The 21397-nt window shown below is 40.4% G+C and overlaps 3 protein-coding genes across 6 annotated transcripts in view; 1 reads left to right on the forward strand and 2 right to left on the reverse strand.

Moving 5' to 3' along the window:
- Positions 1-3923: 3923 nt before the first annotated feature.
- LOC139957237 (phospholipase A2 AP-PLA2-I-like) lies at positions 3924-16457 on the reverse strand. Its single transcript, XM_071955268.1, has 4 exons — positions 16238-16457; positions 8729-8882; positions 6467-6597; positions 3924-6293 (listed from the first exon to the last, which is right to left on the reverse strand). The coding sequence occupies exons 1-4, from the start codon at positions 16326-16328 to the stop codon at positions 6145-6147; spliced, it is 525 nt and encodes a 174-aa protein (XP_071811369.1). The 5' UTR covers positions 16329-16457; the 3' UTR covers positions 3924-6144.
- LOC139957253 (uncharacterized) lies at positions 9311-14258 on the forward strand. Its single transcript, XM_071955269.1, has 4 exons — positions 9311-9909; positions 10735-10904; positions 11571-11728; positions 13051-14258. The coding sequence occupies exons 2-4, from the start codon at positions 10818-10820 to the stop codon at positions 13124-13126; spliced, it is 321 nt and encodes a 106-aa protein (XP_071811370.1). The 5' UTR covers positions 9311-9909; positions 10735-10817; the 3' UTR covers positions 13127-14258.
- A 1638-nt stretch (positions 16458-18095) lies between the features above and the next one.
- Positions 18096-21397, reverse strand: part of LOC139957269 (receptor-type tyrosine-protein phosphatase epsilon-like) — a 31581-nt gene continuing 28279 nt past the window's right edge. For all 4 annotated transcript variants that reach the window (XM_071955271.1, XM_071955270.1, XM_071955273.1 and 1 more), the window contains one exon: positions 18096-19830. In XM_071955271.1, coding sequence (XP_071811372.1) covers positions 19648-19830 — 183 coding nt within the window. In that variant the 3' untranslated portion in view covers positions 18096-19647. The remainder of the gene's footprint in view (positions 19831-21397) is intronic.

Below are 21397 nucleotides of genomic sequence, written 5' to 3' on the forward strand. Positions count from 1 at the left end.
ACATCTAAAGAGTCTTGTATCACGGTTCGGACGATTCCTCCATGTAACCAGATTTCTTTGAAGTGCTGAGTTCTCTTCCACGAATATTGCAAAATAATGTTATGCTACTCGTCAAACGTTAGGATTTAGATCTAGTCAATCGCTTCTGTTTGACAATGACACCCCCACGCCCCCCTTCCATCAACTTCGTTTGTAACTCAGACGTATGCAGAAATGGGTAAATGAAATGAAGTCTACAACTCTGTAAAATAGACCTTAAAGGCGAAGGGTATAGCTGGAGGCAGGAAAGTATTCCGAACTGGCTATGTGGTTTGCTGTTTAAAGGAGTGTACAGTTTGTTTAAAGTTCTTGACAGGTATTCACCACGTATGTACTTATCTATCACTACCCACCCCCCCCCCTTCCCACGACCTCGAAGCTGTGACGCAAGAGCTCAAAAAAGAGTTGTATATTGTTACAGCGGATTAGGTTTGATTAGCGCTGTACGTGTTATTGTGTGTAATGTCCAAACAGCGTCTAAGCAGTCAGTTGTTATTACAACTCACTTTTCAAAGTTTAAAAGGGTAACTGTCATGTGCAAATAGTGAATAACTATCATTGGTTACATTTTTACAATAATTTAACTATGCATAATTCTACACAGAAGAAAAGTTTTGAGTGTCAATTCTATATGTATTTTTCATAAGAATATTTGTTAAAGATGAACAATTGCTTATGAAAGTTACGCTGGCATACACAGAGCAGCAACAGGGAGGGTAGCAAATTTATCGAAGATTTTTTCGCATCAAGAAAATATATTTTGACATTTCTTCGATCCTGCATCACTGGCGGATCCAGGGCCTTTGTTTGGGAGGGGCCAAAGTGGCATTAGAGTGATATGGGGGAGGGGTCTAAGGGGAGGGGGTGCCCCCCTCCCCTTTGGAAAATTTTCTATTGCTGAATGCCCTCAGATGCAATTTGGTGCGACAAAAGTGTACAATGGTGATGTTAATTTACTTCTAAAAAAAATGTTTCCCAGGTGTAATTTTCTAAAATATTTATAAAACAAAGTTGGGATCATCTTTCTCAAGAAATTTTATTTCTCATAGGTTATAAATTTGTTACAACCAGCCTGTAACTGCAAAATGGTGTTAAACTGTAAATCCTCATGCTCATACATTTACATAGCTCCCAACTCTTGAGAAGGCAAATGCTGGTCCATGTCACGAATCGCCGTCCTGGGGGAGGGGTATAAGGGGAGGGGGTGTCCCCCTCCCCTTTTGATTTTTTTTGGAATCCTGGTTATGCCTACATGTAAAATGGTGGCACTTAGAAAGGCTTTTGTCACCCAAAATTTTCTGAGAAATATGCATTTTTGTGTGTGTAACATCAATAAATTGAATAGTAGGTGATAATTCATTCTTTCCCGTGGCAAGAAAATGTTCGCTGCTCGCCCCAATGAAAAGAAATATAGGCTAATTTGAGGTTCAAATGATGCTGTAAAGGAGGTTTTATACTCTATTATGCTAAATGCTAAAGAAATGATGGTTGCTAAGTCAAAATTTGATGCAAATTTTTTGTATGTATACTTGACAATTACAATGCGGTTTTTTTCGGACGCTTGTGCGGGTCAGCGGGTTTGGGTGTTAGAATGCGGGTCTAATTCCCGCGAATTGCGGGTCAGTTGGGAGCTCTGCATTTAATTTTAAACCAGAAAACGAAAAGGGTTAGACTAGTCTACCACTGCTATTCCTCTCGATTTATTTAATTTCCAATCATATGATTTAGCGGATGTTCGGAAACACTTTTTGGCTCACCTTTGGGGGGGCCATGGCCCCCCCCCCCCTTGCCCCCCCCCCCTTGGATCCGCCAGTGTCCTGCATCAATGGCAATGAAATATATATTCATTTAGGAGTAAATTGTCTGTACTTTTCATTAGTGATACAAGCTAACGTATTTCAGTCAATGGTTGAAAGGTTCAAACAGGTCAAATATTTGTCCTAATTCAAGTAGAGCAACAATTTCTGCAGGAATCCAATTAGTTCATAACGATGCCCCAGCATCTCAAGCAATTTTATTGTACCGTTTATTGTGTGATAGTTGATTCTCTGGTATGTGAATCCAACATGTGAATGCATTGGTGAGTTCTTTGCAAAATATTGATGCTGTATGCCAACGTCAGTACATAAACACAATTGAGCTTTGACCTCAAGGAGAAAGATGCTGATGAAACATTCTCTGAGATATAAATACTTTTGCTTCCCTTACCAACTCTTGATACTCACGTGACGTAATATCATCATGATCATACGGTTACAGATGTCTCCGATGCGAGGGAAATGTGGTTGAGAATGGATCAAATTGTTTGATTCCGTGTCCAGGCTCTATCTTGAACGCAGGCGCAACCACGTGTACCTCTGGGGTGGGGGAGGGGGTAGCTATAGAACATCCCCTTCCCACTGGCAGACAAAAATATTACAAGAATTCTACTAGTGTGCAGTAAGTCAATGTATAACATGCGTTACAACCTGGACAGTTGTAAATATAGCACTATTTTGCATCGAAGCACCCCCTCCGCCGAATACCAAAATGTCTCAAAGGAGAGATACACACTTACACCTCTCCCTGGAAAACTAACAACATATCCCATCACCACTCCAAACACTAGTGGTTGCACCGCTGATCTTGGGTGACTTCTTAAAATATGTCCTTCGAGGAGAACGAATTTCTGCCTGGAACTGATATCATGAATCAAAGGTTTTCATTTCCTTGTTCATTCATAGTATTCTGTACCATTGTCTCCTTAGAGGGGAGTGAAGGGTAGACCATGGTCTCCTTAGAGCGGAGTGAAGGGTAGACCATGGTCTCCTTAGAGCGGAGTGAAGGGTAGACCATGGTCTCCTTAGAGCGGAGTGAAGGGTAGACCATGGTCTCCTTAGAGCGGAGTGAAGGGTAGACCATGGTCTCCTTGGAGGCCTGTGAAGGGTAGACCATGGTCTCCTTGGAGTGGAGTGAAGGGTAGACCATGGTCTCCTTGGAGGGGAGTGAAGGGTAGACCATGGTCTCCTTGGAGGGGAGTGAAGGGTAGACCATGGTCTCCTTGGAGGGGAGTGAAGGGTAGACCATGGTCTCCTTGGAGGGGAGTGAAGGGTAGACCATGGTCTCCTTGGAGGGGAGTGAAGGGTAGACCATGGTCTACTGGGAGGGGAGTGAAGTGTAGACCATGGTCTCCTTGGAGGGGAGTGAAGGGCAGTCCATGGTCTCCTTGGAGGGGAGTGAAGGGTAGACCATGGTCTCCTTGGAGGGGAGTGAAGGGTAGACCATGGTCTCCTTGGAGAGGAGTGGAGTGTAGACCATGGTCTCCTTGGAGGGGAGTGAAGGGTAGACAATGGTCTCCTTGGAGGGGAGTGAAGGGTAGACCATGGTCTCCTTGGAGGGAAGTGAAGGGTAGTACATGGTCGCCTTGGAGGGGAATGAAGGGCAGTCCATGGTCTCCTTGGAGGGGAGTGAAGGGCAGTCCATGGTCTCCTTGGAGAGGAGTGAAGGGTAGACCATGGTCTCCTTGGAGGGGAGTGAACGGTAGACCATGGTCTCCTTGGAGGGGAGTGGAGTGTAGACCATGGTCTCCTTGGAGGGGAGTGAAGGGTAGACCATGGTCTCCTTGGAGGGGAGTGAAGGGTAGACCATGGACTCTCTTGGAGAGGGGAGAAGTTGTAGATTCTCTTTTAATTGTAGGAAGAGAAGGGGGAGGGGAGATTATCTATCGGATTAGGTGTAAGGTAAGTATTTCTAATTCCAATGTTTCTCGGTAATGTTGCAACGAATTGAGTTGCTCTAGGCAATTCAAAATGACAAATAGGTTCAGCAGTTGATTCTTAATCAATTCATATACTTGATAAACAGAAGATAAACTGAAACAAAAGAGGATTACAGTGAAACCGAAATGATAGACATATTGTATGTCGCTTTCATTGATACTTAATGATATTAACTACATTGTCTCGCAAAAAGTATTTGCACTGTATTGCCCCTCACCAAGCTATTGAATACTATTTTACAGAAAAGAGCGATCAGACTTATTACTCTCTCTCTCACCATAGGGATCACACAAACGTGTTATTTAAGTCAATATTTACTGAAGCTCAATGATCTGTTCTATCTTAATATTCTCAGTTTTGTTTATCGTTCATTACACGAAATGCTACCAAATACTCTGAATGCCTTCTCTACACAGAACTCGAACATCTACGCTCGCAACACTAGGCAAGCTGATTATCTGCACCCAAGGCAATGTCAGTGGCGGCGGAACCGGGGGGGGGGGGCTTGGGGGGGGGGGGCTCAGCCCCCCCAATGAAAAAGTTGAGGGGGCAAATGCATGATAAGCCCCCCCAATATTTACCAAGGCTCCGAAACGTGCATCTGCCCATTTTTTAATGCATACTTGTCGATCTGTCCGATGCACTCGTATATATACTATATAGGTGTAATAATTAAATATGATAATTGATTGTCTGTATCATGCCTCATCGAATATTAGTGTTTTAAATAAGAGGGTAATAAGCTAAACGCTACACTCATCAACATTTGCGTTTACACTACGAGTACACGCAAGGCGTGAAACATGGCTTTAAGTTTAAACGCAATCAATTATTAAACGAACAAAAACACAATATTAGCATTTCACCTGTACTGTATAGGGTACATGCATTCATGACATGATGACAGTGCTAGGTCATAGAAATTTGTTGGCAACTGCACATGGTTTTGGAATGACCCATTTGTTGACATTAAGAAATGCTTTCTGTTTTTTTTTCTGATGACATTTATTTAATTCAGGGGCGTCGGAGCCGGTACGGGCAGGTCCGGCGAACGCCGGACCAAAATTCACGACGCAAAAAAAAAAAAAGTAGAACTAAAAAATGTAAAAAAATTTTTTCGGAGGTATATGTTTCAATAATTTTCAATAATGATGACGGCAAGTAGGCTAAATGTGACTACTCTGGCATGGCAGGGGTCTTGTTTTCAAGCTCGGGAAGTGCCATTTCCTGCAATCTGGGAGGCATATTTTCAAAATTTCTCCATTACGCTACGCGCCAATCATGGTGGCGCGTAGCGTAGTTTGACCTTCCAAACGTCCCCCGATAATTATGATAGTTGGCCACACTCTGAACCGCCGTACCAATCAAAAAAAGCTTCCGACGCCCTTGTCTGAATTATTGCATTTAATTGCAAGTAGTAATTTACTACACTCAAAAACGTCTTTGCGAGTACACGTCGAGTAATAGCTACTCTCTTAAAACACCATCGAATATACAAATTACAATGTTTTTACAGATTTTAACGTGCAATCTGAGAAATTGCAGGCTTGAGACCCATGTTTTAGGGCTAGGTATTCGCAGCATAAAACACTCGGGAAGTGCCGTTTCCGGCCATCTGGGGGGTTTGAAAAACCCAAAATTTCCTTGTTCGCTCCGCGCCAACCGATGTGGCGCTCCGCTTAGATAATCTCCACATATTAGCCCCCCCCCAATAATTTTCCCGTTCCGCCGCGCCTGGGCAATGTCACAACAATATCTCTAAAAATAGCTCACATCATCGAGCCATCACAATCTGGAATCCCCTACCTTTTACTGGCAATGCCTTCTTTAGTGGCTTTTAGCAAAAAAAAACTTACATGGCTAGAATTGGGATTTGGTTTTGCCTTCTACTCAATATTTGCTTGTACTTATGGCAGGGGAGAGGGAGGGGAAGGGCGGGGCGGGGAGAGGGAGGGGAAGGGGAAGGGAAGGGGCGGGGAGAGGGAGGGGAAGGGAAGGGGAGAGGGAGGGGAAGGGAGGGGCGGGGAGAGGGAGGGGAAGGGGCGGGGAGGGGTGGTTCTGTTTTGTTTTTGTTCTCTTGTCTAATTGTAAAGCTCTGTATTTTTTCAGGGAGCGTCACTACCCGACAAACCATATAGGTTGTTTTTTTAGTACACTTCCTTGCACAAGCTTTGTTTCTTATCTCCTTCTATGTTATATGTCAGACTTAGGTTGTGATAAAATAAAGTAAATGAAATGAAATAAACGTAATGAAAGGTAATTTAAACATTAACGCTTAGTCAGAACTAATAGTATGATTCACGCTGGTTAATTATATACTACCGAGAGATCAATCATCTCACTGTTCTCAACAACTTATGTAGAGGTTACTCGAACTGTAGGTGTCTTTATTATCAGCAAAACACTTGGCAGCAGCTCTGTCGCACTCACAAGTCCCTGCTCCACATTTATGCAAATTAGTGAACCGTTCAAACCATGAATATTCAGAAGGAGCACCTAGAAGAGAAAAGAAGCAGAACGTATCAATACTGTATGTTCATTGGCAACGTCTTCTTTTTCATCGTCACTGGCATCTCCATAGCAACCGTAGCCATTGCTTTCCTTCAAAGTCGTTAATTTGATTATCATCAGTAAACTAAGTGCTCTCATAATGTCGGAAACTAACTTACTGCAAGTAACGGAGGCGTCGGCTTGGCCGCAGTTGTTGCGTGAGTACTCGTAGTCTACAGTATACACAAGTTCATCAGGGGTACACTCACTATGCTGATCCTCGTAGCATCGGTCGTGGTCATAGCAACATCTAAACAAGGAAGAAAAGACGTTTATGTTGTTTATATATATATATATATATATATATATATATATATATATATATATTCATTTATTTCATTTCATTTATTCAGATTTTTCATGCAAATATGGTACAGAGCTGTTTTGTATAAGGTAGTCTTATATACAAATAGAGGACCTTATACAATGCATTCCTTATTTGAATGTTTCCTTGAAACGTAAAGAACGTGGTTCGTCATTATTTTTATTCAAAATATAATGTTCAACGTCTAACGAAAATAGGAACTTATGAACGAAAATTGCAGAATCGGTATTTGTTTTGTTTTTTAACAGTTGAAGATAACGTACTATGCATGAAGTTAAAGGAAGTTGATAGGATGCGAAATATCATGAAGATTACGAAATTTAACATGTGCAAAGGTGAAATTGAATTGTTCCTAAACAAGAAGATTATAAGTATATTTTCCAAAACTAGTTTACACAGGGACATAACCATAAAGATGATCTAAGGTTTCATTAACTGAGTTACAAAAACTACAAAAAGGTGAAACTTTAAATTATCACGTACGTACGTAACGACTATTACGTACGTTCGTTATAAATATTACGTACGAACGTAGTCAATATTACGTACGTACGTAATAAAATTTTATTTTTACCATGTCCATTCTAGAGCTTCGTAATTCTGAAACCACGAAGACTTATTTTTACCGGCCAGGGGCTTTTCGCCCCTGGGTCGCTGAAGCGCAGTAAGGCGGAAACAACTTTTAAGAAGACATATCGAATCGTAGTAGCAGAAACAGATTTTGTTTATAGGAGAAGAGAGAGTATCGGAATTGTTAGTGAAGTCAAGCGACTGAATGAGTTCTACTGGATTAGCAGAAGGTTTGGAAAATCGGATCAGTTTTAATCCTTGTCGGATTATGGTATCGCCATTCCGTCGTAACATCAAAGGAATTGCTTTGAAATATCTGGTCAGGTAGGTCGGTTCGGATGTTTAAGGCAAATGGTATAAGGGGTTTTCGGTTTAGTTCCTAGAAATTGTCTTTCCTTTTCTAAATTTTTCGGTCCAAGAATCGCTTGGTCATAGCAACGTAAATTCTCAATTGGGTGATTTGGTCTAAGTTTATTATCAGTACTGTAAAGCCTTGAGTGATTATATCAATAAACTTTCTAATACTAACATTTCCCACAGTAAAGATGCTGTTTTCCTATAGGAGTTACCCTTGACAGCAAAATTAATATTACTACTATGAGAGCCAGGGGGATACTAAATACAAATTCTCAGTAATCGTAATTGCCCCCCCCCCCCCCCATGTCCTATTGCAATTTCATATAACTGAAATAAAACAAATAAGCACGGTAGTATCTGCCTAATAAGTTGCTCTAGTATTCAAATTAAATACTGATTAATAACAATGCAATTATAATTTGTCTAAACATACCTAGGTATTGAAGCAGCGAACACAATCTCTCTCTGTTATTGCTTCAAGCAAATAATACTCCAGAAACACTCTTCACCTTGACCCCCTTATTAAAAATCTCCTTCTTAAGTATATCATTAGTAAAAAATACGCTAAGAATAATTTAAAATACTACTAAGATAAGCTTGATTTTCTAAATTCGGAGAAGGCTTCGGCTTTGGCAGAGGGAGGGGACCTTAGTTTATGAATCAGGTGGCTAGAGGACTCGTGAGTCAAACTCCGGAAGAAAAGATTTGTTTTCTTGGGAACAGTCCAGCCACCGGGAATCGATTTTTGCTCCTATCGTGAGGGAGGTATTTCCAGGTCTTGGGCAGCCTTCAAGCTTCCCCTCACTCTTAGTTTTCTTGCGAGTATGCTTATCAAAATCATTTGAGGGGGGGGGGGGCTAACCTGAAGGAGCAGATCAGGCTTGTTACCCCTGACACAGCAGTGATTTGGGAGATTAAAATGATTTGCAACAGCTTGGTTGATGTTCATTTTTTTCTTCTTTTGATCTATGTTGAGTCATTCTCATTATAAGACTCGCCAACGTATTGTACGTTGCAAATATTGCAGTAGATAAGGTAAATGACATTTTAGAGAGACAGTCTACTAGCTTATACAAATACAAATAAAACGAACGTCACGTCGTGTTTGATGAGCATTCTTGGGACTTACTGATCAGTGGCATCTACAGGAGTTCCCGATCCTCCAGGCCCGCACCAGCATCCGTACTCAGTGTACTGGACCGCAGCGTTCAATGTGTCAATACCCTGGTAACACGCAATCATCTGTCCAAACTGATACACACTTCGTCGAGAAATTTCAATGGCTTGACGTAGACAGCATTTCAAAGAGGAAAAAACATTGTGAACAAAAAATAAGCTATATGTTTGTTTTTAGTTTTTTTTGTGGACACTTAGTGTGAGGACGTGTTCCGTTTATAACGGAATTGACCGTTAATAACGGTCAGTATTGTAAAAGGTGTGGTACAGCAAGTATTTATACTCAAGAATATGAAAGGACATCAAGCATAAAATGATGTAAGTAGTGAATGTAAAACCGCAGGATTTGTATAAGTAAAGAGTTCTTAATGAAACAGGCATGTAGGTCCAACCTCAATGTTTTCTATGAATGTTAAACTACAGATAAAAGCATCTTACATAAACGGATCAACATGGAAAGCTCGCCCTTATCCGCTGCAGCCAGCACTGAGCTAGAATAAGAAACACGATTCACCGTCAGTCGGTCGAATAAGGACCGGTGTAGCAGTACAAACTGTCGCAAATATTCCATATTCAGTATAAACTGTCCCAGTCCCACTGGGACAGTTTATACTGAATTTACCAGTACATTTAGTCTCCCGGACCTTTTGTACAAGGCCAGTTGGTACAGACTGTCTCCCAGGACAGTTTATGCTATGATGAAACGAGGGGGGACATTATTTGTTGGTCGCATATTTGGTTGTAAATTGTGTCCCCCTGAACACTACGTCCGCATTAGCATGTACGTTCGAGTAGCAAAAATTTAATTAGTAATGGACTCTGGCAGTATCCGTATTTTTAGCAAACTGTCGTATTTCGGCTTCCGTATATTTAGCAGTAAAGTCGTGCGACAACTAAAAATGGAAAAGCTAACAGAAAACGTGAGACAAATTGCAGATATTCTAAGAGATGAGAGCTATCCAAGTGGGTTTACAAGAATAAAACAGAGAAGGATCTTACGGAGACAAAGTCAGTCTTTCAGACTGGCTGAAAATGGAACTCTTGCATACCGAAAATAAAGGAAAGTTTTGCTATCTAGGGCTTCTCAACTCGCCCAAATCGAGGCAGCTCATACTGACTAGTGACATCTATAAGGTAATGTCTGTAACTTACAGTATAGGATACACAATATGGTATTGGTTGTTAAATGGCGAACGGCCATTCCACAGTTAAACTATAACCAGGCCTCTAGGACTGATTGGTGCACAAATCATGATATTCTTTTACCACGTTTGGTTAGTTGTAAAAACTCATTCGCAAAAGTCAAGCAATTGCTTATGCAACATTATAATCAGTTGTATGCTTGAGCAAAGTTGTAAGTGCATGAACAAAGTTGTTAGGGCCTATTTCTTTTCGTTTTGTTTACCCAATTGTCATAACAAATTTTTGTGAAAATTATTATAAATTTCTACCTTTTATCGCCCTGCCTATCATAAAAGATAACAACAGATCACTAACGCTTACAGAGCTAGTCTGGTTTGCATGCATGGGACACTATACAGTAAAATGCTATTATTGGACTATAGCATATAGCCTAGCACACTTCTAGAGGAAAGTGGCACTAATACTGTACGTAACAAATTCACGTTCATTAATTTTGGTTGGTAAGAACAGATATTGAAGGCCTGATAGTACTTTTTTAGGTGTGGCATATTCTCCACATGCCAAGCCTCACTGCAGAAGAAAACTCCTTAAATATCTATAGACCCAAATAGTGGCCATGCAATATGTACAATAATGGGAATATTCCATTTCAAACATCGACATAGAGTTGTAATTCAATTTTAAGGCACTTCAGCTAGAACTACCAATCCTGCAGCCCATATATTTGTGTGTGTGTTTTTTTGTTTTTTTGGGGGGGGGGGGTGGGCAAAAAAACATGATATCTCCTTGATCATGAATTTTCTTATCTCTTTGAAGGTGTTCATCTTTGCATAGATAAACCAGACAACAGACTATGTCTAGATTCTATTGGAAAACTATCAACGTTGATGTAACAAGTTATGTTCAACAGGATGTCAAAGCGTCATTGTCCTGTAGACCTACGAACAAGTCTCCATAGCATTCCTGTAACTGGATTATGGAAACAGGTAAATTCTCAATCTGTTTTAATTGCACAAGATGTCCGCAGTATGCAGTGAAGGTTTGGTATAGTTAATGTCACTCTTTCTGGACAAATTCAACATTTACAAGTTTAAAGGTAGTCTGTATTGGCCCTAAATTTTGGCCACTTTAATTGCTAAAAGTTTTCAAAAAGTACTTTCCAAGGGGTAATAACTCTTTAAATTGTGCTCAGACATTCTAAATGATGACACGAGATATTGAATGTCCCAGTGAGGTAAATTTCCTCCAGGGAAATAAACATACTTAAAGAATTTTGTCCATAGTGAAAATTTGGCATATTTAAGGCCTATACAGCATACCTTTAAGCCACACTCTGGCCTAACTGCAGAGCAACCATCAATATAGGAATATAATTGTAAGTTGCAAAAAGTGGCGTATCATTTTTCTGGTTTAGTGGTTGAAGAGATTGTAAATATATGGTACAGTATGGTGTAAGTTACATTTTCATGTTTGCAAGGTAAAAATAATTGGCCTAAATCCACCAACACCCTGTTTCGATCAGATATCCCACTGTTTTTATCTAGATCTCTGTACAGAATGAAGCAATGGAATAGAACAACAGTCAAGGCAAAGCATGCAACTTGTAATTGTTTTTGAAATTAGCACCTAAATGCTGTCTTCTTTCTTAACAGGTTGGTGTAGATCTTATTGGTCCTCTACCAGTGACAGCTGCCAAGCAACTGTACATCATAACACTGTCTGACTTCTATTCAAAGTGGCCTGAGACTAAGGCAGTGCCTGAAAAGACTGCAGCATCGACTTCTTATTGCATTACTGATGTGATGATGAGGTAAGCATGTCTTAAAAAGTGAATAATTTTCTGTAGTTAGTTCCAATATGAATGGCATCATATCTGTTATTTGTACCATGCAAATAACTTGTAGTGCATGGCAGAATGCTGTGTTTGAGTATAAATTATTTCCCAATAGGTATTAAGCATACAGAAAGATCACGAAGGTAGGTGAGAACAGAGAAAGTGTACTGTAAATCTTTGCAGGTTAAGTCCCCATTAACAAGTTTATATGTACATAGTTTTTGTTCCTATATTTACTTGCAAAGTTTCCACCTCTGGTTCTTAAGTAGCATATAGCCTGACAATTGTCGTCATTTGATTACATCCCCAAAAAGTGATTTTGGCTGGACATGTTTCACTGCAGCAGACACAGTTTATTTGTTCAAACAAATGATGAGTAAATAATTAAGACCACATTCCACAGCTAGACACCACCTATTGTGTGTTGTTTTTCAAAAAGGTGTTGGACAGTTTGATATTGTAACCACAGGGAACCTTTCTGTTTAGAAAGTGTGAACTTATTACCACTTGGCTGTTTTGACAGGAATTTCGACAAGATAAGAGAGATAATGTATCAACTGAGTTTTGGTACCATTTCTCTGTTAGGTCCGTTGTGGAAAATTGCTAAATGTGTTTGTGTGTGTGGTGGGGGATATTTCCTGAAACCTGGGAGAGGGACCCCTTTTTCTTTGGCAAAATAAGGCAATGTTTAGGTCTCTTGATGCAAAATGATGTATAATAGTACATTTTACTATAATAATGGTAAGCTAGCATTATTTGTTTTTGCATTTGGGTCATACAGAGGGTGTTTTGAACCCCCCATGGATCCTGATTCAGGACAATTAATGTTTGATCAGCATTAAACAGTCATACCATGCACACATACATCAATAGAGCACCAAAAGGCATCAAATTTCTGTTGTATCCTAGCTTACTCTAATTTGATAAATTTCTGATATTAAATTTAATTAATATGCCCCAAAGTTGTATTGGCTCATGTGGTTAAAACTTTTCAGGTTTGGTAGTGAACTGTACAATATAGCGCCAAAATTATGACATGCAATCTCCAATTAATAAAATGGAGCCAGTAATCCCATAAACATGTAGGTGTCACAATAAAAGATCATCCAATTAACTCAATGCCTAAGCATAGTTCAGTTGTACACTATACAGTCTACACTTAACCAACATGGTGAATGTTAATTATCTTTGTAGTGGAGCTTACACATAACTTTTCAAGATGATAATTTATTTTATATATGACTTACAGTGTGGTATTCACTACTCATAATATTGCTTTCAACTTTTATTTTGCACAGATTTGGTTGTATTGATATCTCATCCCTGACCACCAATGGAGGGAGTATGCATGAGGTTAACAGAAGACATGTCTAGACGATTTTCTTAGCAGTTAACTTGTTACCGACAATAATCTTGTCTTTCACTCTATGATATCATGAGAGAAAATTGCGTCGGCTGCTATACGTTTAAGCAAAGACAGGCCATTGACTTTTCACTGCCAGTCGTAGTCGAAGGGATGTGACGCTCGAAATTCTTTATCACCTCATTACTTCATTAAATAACAAATAAGAAGGCGTGTTTCTTGGTTCTGGAAGTTGTGTTCAAGATAAGTTCTCATAGTAAAACATATAACCGACCATATTCTTCTTCCTGTTGTAACTTTTGCTGTTATGGATTTCTGTGTAAGTCTTAACGAAAAACCCATTGGATATATGAGAATCAGCTATTTTATTTGTAATTAACAATCAAGATTAAATTTTGACGGTATCAAGTTGCACATTAAAGCATTATATAGGTAATCCTACTGTTTGTGGAAAGCAGTTCAAGGGGGGAATTCTAATAGGGAAACTTCTGCATGGTTTTATTGAGGTCTTTACCAAACTCTAAAGAGGATGTTCTTCATGTGGATTATGAGAGTTTCAAGTACATATTGTTTGAAGAAGAGTGACAGTAGTATATCATTCTAATCAAGCAATACCTCCCTGCTTGAAGGATGCTCTAGAAAGCATGGATTATCTTTAGTTGCATCAGAGCTACAAAGGGAGAGTCATCATTCCAGTTAAACTTCCCCATGCAGGGGGTAGGAAGTGAGGGTGGGCACACAACATCAGAGGGACATTTTCTCATTCCACAACCACCACTCGTTATGCTATAAACCGATACACACCGGCCATATCACTTAAATATATATGATGTGTTAGTATGTTATCAATACTATTTATTGAGATTGTTAATTGTTAAACGTGCTATAAAAAGATATGGGATGCCATTTAAAAATAGCATGTACAGACAGTGCCCCCCCCCCCAGGCTCCTACCTCCCAGATCCCATGTATAATCATTTTTCACTCTTTGCCCAGTCTGATATAGATTCAGAATATTGTGTTTGTGCATGACTATCATCCAATTTCATGTTTTGATTTTTACTATATTAACTTTCTTTTAACAAACTTTTCTCTACAAGAATGACATATTTAAAGTGTGAGAAACATGATGAGACAAAAAATCTAGCATATTGCATCCTGCTCTGTCCTATTTGCTTTATTCTTTCCCTTGTTTGGCTTTGTTTTGTTTCCTGTATGTTTGCAGCTCTTTTGAAGAGGGTATCGTTCTAATATATCTTTTCTAATTTGAACCACTTTTGTCCAATAAGAAACATTCATAATAAGAAACAACGAACCTTTATCACTGGAATTGCCTGGAATGCCATTTGTCTATACAAATGAAAATTTGCTTCACGCATGGCCATCACAACGGGGCTTAGGGGGAAGGGGGTGGGGGAATGGCCCTCCACCTTGTTGAGAGGGAGAAAACCTTGACGATTGAGTGACAAAAATAAGGAAGGGTAAAAAAGTAAACAATAAAGTAGTAATGAAAGTCAATAAATAGGTGTCAAGCCCATACGGAGAGGGTTGGGGCAGTGTTGACATGTTCAAGGTCAGAGAAGTATCTAGTCCAGCTACTTCATGGTTGTTATTAGCAAACAAAAATATTTTGTAACTCATCACAGATAGGTCACAGACTTAAGAAGACCCCTCCCCAGGACACAAATTCGATAACTTACCATCCCAACTCCCCCCCCCCCCTTATCCGTAACTTGAAAACACCCCCGGTTCCCGTCCTATAATGAGCTTTACGCAGGGATGAAATTTCATATTGCCTAGGCAACTCTCGTAGACCCATGAAGTACAGTTACCATACTTGCCAAAACTTACCCACTGTGTGTTAGGGAAATACGGCAACAATGAAGTTTGGACTCCTAAAGTTCGTAATATTTTACCTCTGCAATTATCATTTTTTGTTGTAGCTGTTGCATTCCCTATCCCGTACCCGCCCTCCGTTGGGAGGGGGGGGGAGTTAGGTTAAACTATCTCTCCCTCTGTAAAGATGACTATGAACGCAATGTAGTTGCCGAATACAACATGCAACATATACGGAGGATGAAATAGCAGCAATCACAACAAAAACATGATTAACATCTTCTACAGATGGAAGACTTGTTTCTTTTTCTTCTTCTTTTTTTCCCCTTTTATTTTTTGTTTTGCAGCAACGCACAACGTCTCATTTATTTCCTGTAACATTTAACTCTGATGTACGCATCTGCTCTAATTATTGATATAATGAACTCAATTGCCTTTTGAATGTCGAAATGCTTAAATTTTATGCGGGACAAAAGATGCTATGAAGTATTTGCGGACATTCTGTACCAGGACATTTCGTCCGGTGGGACTATATTTGCTGTGAGGGTGGGACACAATTTTCAGCAGATAATGTCCGACCGGACTAAATATGCTGGTACAAAGTGTCCGCGGAGACACTTTGTACAGGGGGACACTCTGTACTGTCACACCGGCGCGCTATGAGACATTGTCTTATTCATAGATTAAAAAAGAGGGCTTCTAAACTTGGTGAACACATGTAGGGAGTCACGCTAAAGGCCAATAATAGATCAAATGTTTAACAACCATCCATAGATTCGGATGCAAGTGGAATGGTTTGCAGAAATGTCACGTGTAACTACGAGGGGTTGGTTAATCTCAGTACCCTATTATGGTTGTTTTAAAACCTCGCAGTACGAGCCAGACAGTTTGGTGGATAGAATATTGTAAAGTGTGGATTATTACTACTTGTCATTCACCTTAACAGATTATAATGTGAATACCGATCAAATCAAACCTTTGTTTTGGGCTTTGACATTTGGGCTGAAGTTATAGCTGCACACCGTGTGAGGCAGGCTCTCGTACGTTGAGAAGGTTCTTCTTGCTTGCCATTAGTGATGGAATATCATACGATATCTAATAGTAAATGGCATGTATGTTGAAAGCCCTGTTTCCTTTGTATATGTTTAATTTAATACGCTTTACAAGGTCATAACGGTTGTGTTATCTATATGCTATACTTACCAGAGATTGGGGTTGGAAAATGAAAAGAATCAAACTTATCACGAATTGATGAAAACATGAATTGTAAACTCAAAAAATGCTTACCATCTTCTACCGTTTTATCAAGACTTGCTGCTGAGCAAGGGTTGATAAACATTAACAGCGCACCAATCGTTACAAGGAAAGCTTGATCCATATTGATGGTTGATGTTTCTAGGAGTCTCTCACTTCGATGAATTTCAATAAATAAGTCTTCCTTTCAATTTATAGGCCTTAATACTGATCTTATTCTACTGGTACTTTAATGAATTTCTACTTTTTCAAAAAACCAGCATTTGTTAATCGACCGAGAAAAAGTTATGAGTTCTTAAATTTCCGTTTTGAAGTACATCTGGAAGAGTGAAACGATACACGTGATGTCAAGTATCTTTTAAAGCTTCAAGTACTTTGAATCAACTCGAAAAGAAGAACAATGGTCAACAGGGAAACCTTAACTTGTGTTGTGCGTGTTAATGGTGCTGCCTTATTTAAGTTTGGCACGAGTACTCAACTCAGTTTTTTGTTGTTGGTCCAAAGTACATTTTGGAATAGAAAATTTCAGACGTGAACTTCCCACTTCTTTCAGGAGCTGCCACCTGCTTAATCTAAGAACAATAAATAGTTACATTCTATCGTAGAACACGTACTACTCGTACTACGTGTGAACAATTATAGTAGTTCATTTACTCCATTAGTCCATTTGGATGTTTATGTTTGTAGTGACCCAAGCCATTCACCGTGTTTACTAACTACTTCTTTGTTGTTGTTTTTTCAAGCGATGGTGCACCATTAGTATACTTATTTATACTTCGCCCTCTTATATTGCTCTGTGTACATTTAGTGCCTTGCAACATCTTCAAGGTGTCTGGCCTACCATGGAGGTAAAAACCTCCATGGGCCTACTAAAAGCTTAGTCTGGGCGATGCGTTGTGTATTACATTAGTTGACATTCCGTACATTGGCAATATTGGGAGATAGTTGAGTGCAGGCGGATGACTTGAGTACTAGAGGATTATTAAATTTATTTGCTGAGGGTAAGTCATTCCTGACAACCTTCTTCGCATTAACCAATCATATCTCTGTATTTCCTGTGACGTATTTATTAAAACTATAATGACCGTAACCAATGAGTTTCTGTGAATTAAGTATATTAAGTCTGTGTATCAAATGTCTCGATCAAGATAATACCAAATTATAACCAAAGACAAATTGTAACTGTACCAGCAAAAAGTGACCACTTACATAAACTTGAAGCCTTGAGCATGCTCGTATCGGGCTAAAGACTATATCGCTCGAAACAATCTCAATTCCGGGGCCTACTTGAGAAAGTAATTAACAAAGCCTTCATGTCACCTGGTACAGTTTAACTTTCGATCATTCTGACACACAACGCAGTTACTCAAGGGAAGGGGAGGGGGAGAGGGAGGGGAAGAGGAAGGGGAGGGGGGAGGGGAGGAGGAAGAGGGAGGGGAAAGGGAGGAGGAAGGGGAAGAGGAGGGGAAGGGGAGGAGGAAGGGGAAGAGGCGAAGGAAGAGGAGGGGAAGGGGAGGGGGGAGGGAAGGGTCACCGGTTTGGATCCGAATTAAACTTGGGGTAAATATGTGATATCTCAATTCTTACATAATAAGCTTCTGGAGATTTTTTCGTAGCCATGGTAACGATAAATGCTTTTGAAATTAATGTTGCGATTATGTGTTCCATATTAAAGATGTAACATTAACTGCTATATTACATTATGGGAATCGACATATGCCATATGCCCGGTCATTTTTATCAGATCATTGAGAATCAACAAATACCAATTTAAGATCGGTATATATCAGTTTTAATCGGTATATGTAAATTTAAATAGACATAAAACTTGCTTCTTACGAAGCCAAACATATATGGTTTTAATTTAACAATCAACAAAATGAGGACCAGATCTTTTTTTTAAATATATTATTTGCTTAGTTTATAGCAAATCAGTTATATCACGTGCAGCTATAACAAATATTTCCAAATAACCCGCTTGTGCAGAAAGAGTAAAAAATATCGTAAGAAATAAAAATGATTACTAAAAAGATAATTTTTTAATTGCTAGAAATAATTTCCCGTGAAAATCGCAAAATGTATAACAAAGAACTCCCTTCAGCCAGTTTATACATTACTAATGTGGAACCATGTGTATATACAGAGTTTGATGTAGCCAGGACTCTTTCAGCAGGCGGGCATCATCTTTCACAGGTTATTTAACTATGAAATATTTGTTGAATGTTGTTAAATTGTATATCATAAATTTGATCAAAGATGCATGTACTCATATTTATTAATTACTACAAACAGCCCGACACTTCCATCGATGTGTAGCTTTAAGTATTTATCATCAAACGTTACCCTACACTATCAAATTTGTAGGACATACTTTATGTGATAAATATACATATATAATAATAAGATTTGTAAAAGATTACATCAATTAACACCATTAACAAGAACAATAAAATCCATCATGTCCGTCTGGTGGGTTTGACAATTGGTTTCAAAAGTTTAAAGAAAGAATCACTCAAATATTAATTATCTCAAAGTTAATTTCGAAAAGTTGTGCAGGTTTGTTTTATATTACATGATGTGCGTAATTAAGTTCTCGTGCTTATAATTAATGAAATGAGATACCAATCACCACATAGTGTAACGTTCATTGGATAGGCACATCGGACATTACACCGATCATTGGATAGGCACACCAGATATTACACCGATCATTGGATAGGAACACCTGATAATACACCGATCATTGGATAGGCACACCGGATATTACACCGATCATTGGATAGGCACACCGGATCGTACACCGGTCATTGGATAGGCACACCGGATCGTACACCGGTCATTGGATAGGCACACCGGATCGTACACCGGTCATTGGATAGGCACACCGGATATTACACCGATCATTGGATAGGCACACCGGATCGTACACCGGTCATTGGATAGGCACACCGGATCGTACACCGGTCATTGGATAGGCACACCGGATATTACACTGGTCATTGTATAGAAATACCGAATAGTACACCGTCCATTAGATATAAAATACCATTTACCAAGCCAATATATTAAAACTAAATATGAAATCTCCATGTGGGAGGCCTACCGCTTCCCAACGCACCATTGTTAAACACAGATGAGATTCAACATAATCATCCCATTATCCCAAGAAAAGATCATCGTGATTATGTCTGTATTGTACTTCTATTCTCCAAATGGCTTTGATCTTCGATAATTCCAGCCTTCCTAATTAGCTATAGAAAGCAAATTGGTTGAGTCTACTGTTAACCAAGCCTGTCGTTTGTGTGTAAGTGCGGTATAGACTATTTGCACAAGAATAAAGAAGCCTACAGTGTACAATTGGCCGATACAATAAATGTATATAACCATTGAGAGTTTCAAGAAACTCCGTGAGGGTTCCAAGAGCTGCTTAAAACATTTCCTGTTCATTCGCCACCAGTAGTTGATCCTTTGCGATAGTTTGCATAGGTTACATCTTCTTCTCCAACTTCTTGACCTTTCGTTGACCCTTTTCGATAATTTGCATAAGTGACCTCATTTGCCTCCTCGTGGCCATTCTGTAGTTCGATATACCTCTCAACAATCCTAAAGACCAGGTTATACTGAGCCTGCAGAAACAGCAAAGATTAACATTTCAGATACAGAGATAATTTTTAACATAAGTCACCCAGGAAGAACCTGGGCACGAAAAACCAAACAACCGAACGTCTGATCCGCTCTCAACCACAGTCCCCTTGCATCGAGACTGTGACTGTGTGATCATCGTCAGGTGTGCATCACCATTCCCCTCGAAAGGGAACAGATACTACACATGATCTTAACCAAAAGGCCGAGAACGGATCATGTCAGATACAGAGATTACATGGTAACTTCTATTCGCGCTAAGCCTGCATATACAGCAAAGATTAAAATGTCAGATACATTGATTCAATAGTAACTTCTATTCGCGGTCATAAGTATAATTTTTCAGATCCTTTAACAACAACACTTATATCGATTTTTCTTTCATCTCTGATATATTCCATAATTTGAACAGTAATATTATTTCACTTAAATAAAATATTAGCAAATTGATGAGATTATTGTACTATTATAAATGAACACAATTGTAAGGGCTCTTTGCTACGACTTGAGGGAGGGATGAGGGCAGGAGTAGAGGGAGGGCAGGGGTAGAGGGAGGGCAGGGGTAGATGGAGGGCAGGGGTAGATGGAGGGCAGGGGTAGAGGGAGGGCAGGGTTAGAGGGAGGGCAGGGGTAGAGGGAGGGCAAGGGTAGAGGGAGGGCAGGGGTAGAGGGAGGGCAGGGGTAGAGGGAGGGCAGGGTTAGAGGGAGGGCAGGGTTAGAGGGAGGGCAGGGGTAGAGGGAGGGCAGGGGTAGAGGGAGGGCAGGGGTAGAGGGAGGGCAGGGGTAGAGGGAGGGCAGGGGTAGAAGGAAGGGCAGGGGTAGAGGGAGGGCAGGGGTAGAGGGAGGGCAGGGGTAAAGGGAGGGCAGGGGTAGAGGGAGGGCAGGTGTAGAGGGAGGGCAGGGTTAGAGGGAGGGCAGGGGTAGAGGGAGGGCAGGGGTAGAGGGAGGGCAGGGGTAGAGGGAGGGCAGGGGTAGAGGGAGGGCAGGGGTAGAGGGAGGGCAGGGGTAGAAGGAAGGGCAGGGTTAGAGGGAGGGCAGGGGTAGAAGGAAGGGCAGGGGTAGAGGGAGGGCAGGGGTAGAGGGAGGGCAGGGGTAGAGGGAGGGCAGGGGTAGAAGGAAGGGCAGGGTTAGAGGGAGGGCAGGGGTAGAAGGAAGGGCAGGGGTAGAGGGAGGGCAGGGGTAGAGGGAGGGCAGGGGTAGAGGGAGGGCAGGGGTAGAGGGAGGGCAGGGGTAGAAGGAAGGGCAGGGGTAGAGGGAGGGCAGGGGTAGAGGGAGGGCAGGGGTAAAGGGAGGGCAGGGGTAGAGGGAGGGCAGGTGTAGAGGGAGGGCAGGGATAGAGGGAGGGCCTGGGTAGAGTTTGTGACTGCATCTTACTAAGCTGCATCTCTCCATCCACAAATAATAATGTGAACATTTAACTAAATCAAGAGGCAGAGGAGTAGTACCAAATTAAAACAACTAAGAAACTTGAGAATGGACTGGTAGCCGAAGTGAGGAGGGGGGGGGGAGGGGATTAAACAATGGCCTAAATTTGGAGCCGGGGTAATTAGG

The sequence above is a fragment of the Apostichopus japonicus genome, chromosome 2 (genome assembly GCF_037975245.1).
Source record: "Apostichopus japonicus isolate 1M-3 chromosome 2, ASM3797524v1, whole genome shotgun sequence".
In the NCBI taxonomy this organism is placed as follows: Eukaryota; Metazoa; Echinodermata; class Holothuroidea; order Aspidochirotida; family Stichopodidae; genus Apostichopus; species Apostichopus japonicus.